Source organism: Zingiber officinale, chromosome 2A, assembly GCF_018446385.1.
Source record: "Zingiber officinale cultivar Zhangliang chromosome 2A, Zo_v1.1, whole genome shotgun sequence".
Classification (NCBI taxonomy): Eukaryota; Viridiplantae; Streptophyta; class Magnoliopsida; order Zingiberales; family Zingiberaceae; genus Zingiber; species Zingiber officinale.
In genome coordinates, this window is record NC_055988.1 from 110,160,312 (window position 1) to 110,164,645 (window position 4,334).

General features: G+C 40.1%; 1 protein-coding gene across 1 annotated transcript; it reads left to right on the forward strand.

Annotated features, from left to right (window-relative positions):
- Positions 1-2,350: 2,350 nt before the first annotated feature.
- Positions 2,351-3,995, forward strand: LOC122041918 (probable cytokinin riboside 5'-monophosphate phosphoribohydrolase LOG6). The gene is made up of 7 exons (XM_042601799.1): positions 2,351-2,521; positions 2,582-2,719; positions 2,813-2,910; positions 3,004-3,034; positions 3,112-3,211; positions 3,289-3,359; positions 3,464-3,995. The coding sequence occupies exons 1-7, from the start codon at positions 2,453-2,455 to the stop codon at positions 3,668-3,670; spliced, it is 714 nt and encodes a 237-aa protein (XP_042457733.1). The 5' UTR covers positions 2,351-2,452; the 3' UTR covers positions 3,671-3,995.
- Positions 3,996-4,334: the final 339 nt, after the last annotated feature.

Below are 4,334 nucleotides of genomic sequence, written 5' to 3' on the forward strand. Positions count from 1 at the left end.
CAAATCCGACATCGAGATACTCGTCTCGCGTCAAAGTCCTGTGTCACTAATAGATACATTTTTATTTATCTACAACCCAATGAATAGCTAAATAAAATTAGGGTAAAACCCTAATCATATAACATTAAACCTACCTAATTCAACATGTAAGCCTAATCATCTAACAAAATCCAATACACATGATCTACAACTAAGCAAATGCTAAATTCATAGACCACATAAATTACAAAATGTATCAAGATCCCTACATCATGCCTCAAGTTCAGCCCCCCCTCCTCCTCCTATTTTTTCCACACAAAAAGGAATGTTGTTGTGGAAATAAGGTTGCTGCCGGCTGCTGGAAAGAGTGGCTGTCGGACCCAAGAACAACCCACAGCAAAACCTCCCTCTGAATTCAATTGGATCAAGAAGACAAGATCAAAATTCAACACAATAACCTATCACCAACTCAAGTTTAATTCGACCTCTTTACCACAGATCTGCGTCAACAGTGCAAGGACCAACGATGACACGGATCCCTTGTCGCATGGAAGCAAGGGAGAAGGCACCGACTCAATCCGGTGGCGCCGGACCAAACTAGGGCTTGTAGGTGGCTCGACAGAACTTGGTGATCAGCCACCGGCGTTGAGGCGTGAGGTCGGCAGAGGCTGGAGTCGAGAGCTAGGGCATCGACACTAAGCAGAGGGGATCAGGAGAGGAGAGAACGGCGTCGGTCACTCACTTGACTACCAGTTTTCATAAACTCTAGTACTTAGCCTGGAGGTTTAGAGTTCGAATCCTGGGGAAGGTAAAAGTCCACTGGCCAGGGGTGAGAAGACCTAGTGAGTAATGGCACGATCGAGGGTCGTCGGTCAACGATATAAGGGGTCGCCAAATGGGTCGCTAGTTGGGCCGCCCAAGGGACCGCCAAATGGGCCGCTAGTTGGGCAGCCCAAGGGGCCGAGGGGCCGGGTCGTTACAAAATTAATTTGGGTTCATATTTGGAAGGTCGACAATAGAAGCTATACATCTTCTTAGACAACTAATTGATAAATATTAGGAGCAAGAATAGATCTACATATGATATTCATTGATTTTAAAAAGTTTATGATAGAGTCCCAATAGAAATTATATAAAGAATTCTAGAAAAGAGAAGTGTTAGTGTAATATATATTGAACTAATTAAGATGACCAGAGTAAAGATTTCAGGCAGAGTAACTGAAGTATTTCTAATAAAGATAGAGTTACTTCAAGGATCAACTCTATCTTTTTATACTAATTATGGATGAACTCACTGCACACATTTAAAATACAGTACCGTGGTGTATGTTATTTGCAGATGATATTATTTTAGTAGATGAAACACATGAAGGAGTAAAAGCTAAACTAGAATCTTGATGGAAAACACTATAAGGGAAAAATTTTAGGCTTAGTGGAATAAAGTCAGAATATATAGAATTTAAGTTTAGTAATATTATATGTAATGAGATAATTTTTAAGATAAGAAATGATGAGTTGTCAAGAACCGAGAGATTTAAATATTTATGATCATTTTTATAAAATGATGGAGGATTGTGAGAGATGTATTACATAGAATACAAGCAAAATGGTTGAAATGGAGGAGATTGTCGAATATTTTATGTGATCGTAAAGTACCTCTAAAATTTAAAGGAAAGTTTTACAAAATCGTAGTTAGACTTGTTATGTTATATGGAACTGAATGTTAGATTATGACTCGAGCACGTGAGCAGAAGATGAGAATTGTAGAGATGAGGATATTAATGTGGATGTGTAGACATACAAGGATAGATAGAATAAAAAATGATAATATTAGAGACAAAATCATAATTATATCAATTGAGAAATTTTTTTTGAGAAATAAGTTTAAGATAGTGCGGTCATATATTTAGATAGATAATAAATATTTTAGTTAGACGATGTAAACATATGATAAATATGTATATTAAACAAAGAAAAAAAAGATAAAAAAATTTTGTGAGTACTAATAAAATAAAATAAAATTTATTTAACTATACATAATAATATAATAAAAAAAATAAAATTAATGATATAAAAAAAATTCATAGTCGACTCACCTGTGCTTCCCTAAAAACAGAAAATTGTTCCATGGTTGCTCTAAAAATCCAATGCTACCCAGCCAAATAACACTCCTGTCCTCCATCAACATAGCAGCCCCATCAATGTACTGTAAGCAAACCACTGCTGTTGTGGTCCTATCATCAACAAGTCAACTTTTTTTTACGGCATCACAGCGAAAGGAAAAAAAAAAAAAAAAAAAAAAGAAAGAGAGAGAGAGCAGAGTGCAGTCACAAAAATTGTACTATCTGGATTAGGACCGATGAAAATAGACTCTCACAATGATGCCTTCATTCAGCCCTGATGAGCAAGCCAGATAAACAGCAAGGGATAAAAGGGGGGGGGGGGGGGGGGAAGGACCGAAGGAGAAGAGTTCATGCTGCAATCATCTCTAACACAAGCTGCGGGTTGGTCGAGCAGACAACAACAGATCGAAATAGGGGAGGTATAAGACTCAACTTCTTCTCTACTCTCTGTTTGTAATCGTTTTCCCCCCCAATTTAAGGCGATGGAAGCATGCCAAGAGAATGCACCCGGAGCAGAAAGCGTAAGGAGGTTTCAGAGGATTTGTGTTTTCTGCGGGAGCAGGTCAGGAAACAGGACTTGTTTCAGCGAAGCAGCTCTCGATCTTGGCAAGAAAATGGTGAGGAACCGCCTGAAATGCGTGTGATATTCTTTCTAGTTCGCAGTTCTTCCTCCTCCAAGTCTGAACTACTCGAACGCCTTGTCCTTTCAGGTAGAGCGGAAGATAGACCTCGTGTATGGCGGTGGAAGCGTCGGCCTTATGGGTTTGATATCCAAAACTGTCTCTGACGGTGGCCGCAACGTTCTTGGGTACGTAACACTAGGAAAGCTTTTCATTCATCATGCCCCTTAATTTTTTTCTCGGTTCTACTTCTACCCTACTGAAAGTTTGTCAATTCCCAGAGTCATTCCTCCGGCCATCTTCCCAAACGAGGTGCGAGCTCCAAACCATCTAATTCCTTTCGTCTTTTGAGTTCTGAACAAGCCAAAGTAAGTAGGAAATTTCTGTAGCTGTTAGGAGAAACCATCGGCGAGGTGAGAACCGTCGAGGACATGCACGAGAGGAAATCAGAAATGGCAAAACATGCCGACGCATTCATTGCCCTCCCAGGTGAATCCATTTCAGCGATTTCTTCAAAGTTGTAACCAAAAAAGTTTTAACTTTAAACACGGACAACATCCCTATAGGAGGGTACGGAACCATGGAGGAACTCCTCGAGGTCATTGCTTGGTTTCAGCTCGGATTCCATGACAAACCAGTGAGAGCTCGCCACACTTTTTTTCTTTATTCATGTTAATTCTGAAACAATGTTCCTCGTCCTGTGCACCACCATCATGAGATCGATATGATGCTCGTGAACAGGTGGGGATCCTGAACGTGGACGGGTACTACGACAGCTTGCTCTCACTGTTCGAGAACGCAGTGGCGCATGGGTTCATAGAGGAGTCAGCCAGGCGCATTGTGGTGTCAGCAGAGAGTGCAGAAGAGCTGATCAGGAAGATGGAGGCGGATATGGGTGAAAGGGTGAGGGTGAAGGACGCAAGCAAGAAGAGGAAAAGGAACAATTAACTTAACTCAAATGCATTCGTTGGAAGTGCCTTTTGCTTGCATTATTGAGTGGGAGACAATGAGTAACTGTCAGAATGGAAGAACAAATTAGAATGGCATGATGTTTCCACTTTGATGAGAGAGGGAGGATTGCAGTGCACAATGGCAAAGCAAAGCAACGCAAAGAGGTGGACCAGTACAGTAGAGAAGAGTGTGCTGCCGCAAGTGCCCATCTTAATTTAACAACTTTCTGTGCTCATATCATCATGTTGTCTGTCTTTCTTGTGAAAATTAATAAGAAATTCGTATGCGTTCTGTGATCCTTAAATGAGGATACCTGCTCAAACGCTGCCTTATCTGCTTATTATCTACCTGTCGCTATCTCCAACAATGGTGGTTGTGAGCAATTTGGAGGTCCAGCTGATCTAATCATGAAAATGAAGGTTACAACTTTATAGACTCTATTTGTTTCTCTGTTTTTTTGTTCTTTTTATATTTTCTTATGTTCAAAATGTTAGACAATCTTTGTGGCGGAGATATTGGGAAAGTTACTAAATTGAAATTGAAATTTAATTTCAACTTATTTCTCAAGAGACTTGAGTGGATAATTTCAAATTGCTAGGTAAATTCCTAGTTCAGCCTAGCTGCTCTGAGCACTTTTGGGTCCATCTGAGTAAAGGTCGTT

What these genes read in the sequence shown, in the direction of transcription:
- LOC122041918 (XM_042601799.1), top strand. Translation starts at nt 2,453, where the DNA reads ATGCTGCAATCATCTCTAACACAAGCTGCGGGTTGGTCGAGCAGACAA. An exon ending in CGGCCATCTTCCCAAACGAG is followed by an intron (nt 3,035 to 3,111) that starts GTGCGAGCTCCA and finishes AAATTTCTGTAG; the next exon opens with CTGTTAGGAGAAACCATCGG. An exon ending in TCGGATTCCATGACAAACCA is followed by an intron (nt 3,360 to 3,463) that starts GTGAGAGCTCGC and finishes GCTCGTGAACAG; the next exon opens with GTGGGGATCCTGAACGTGGA.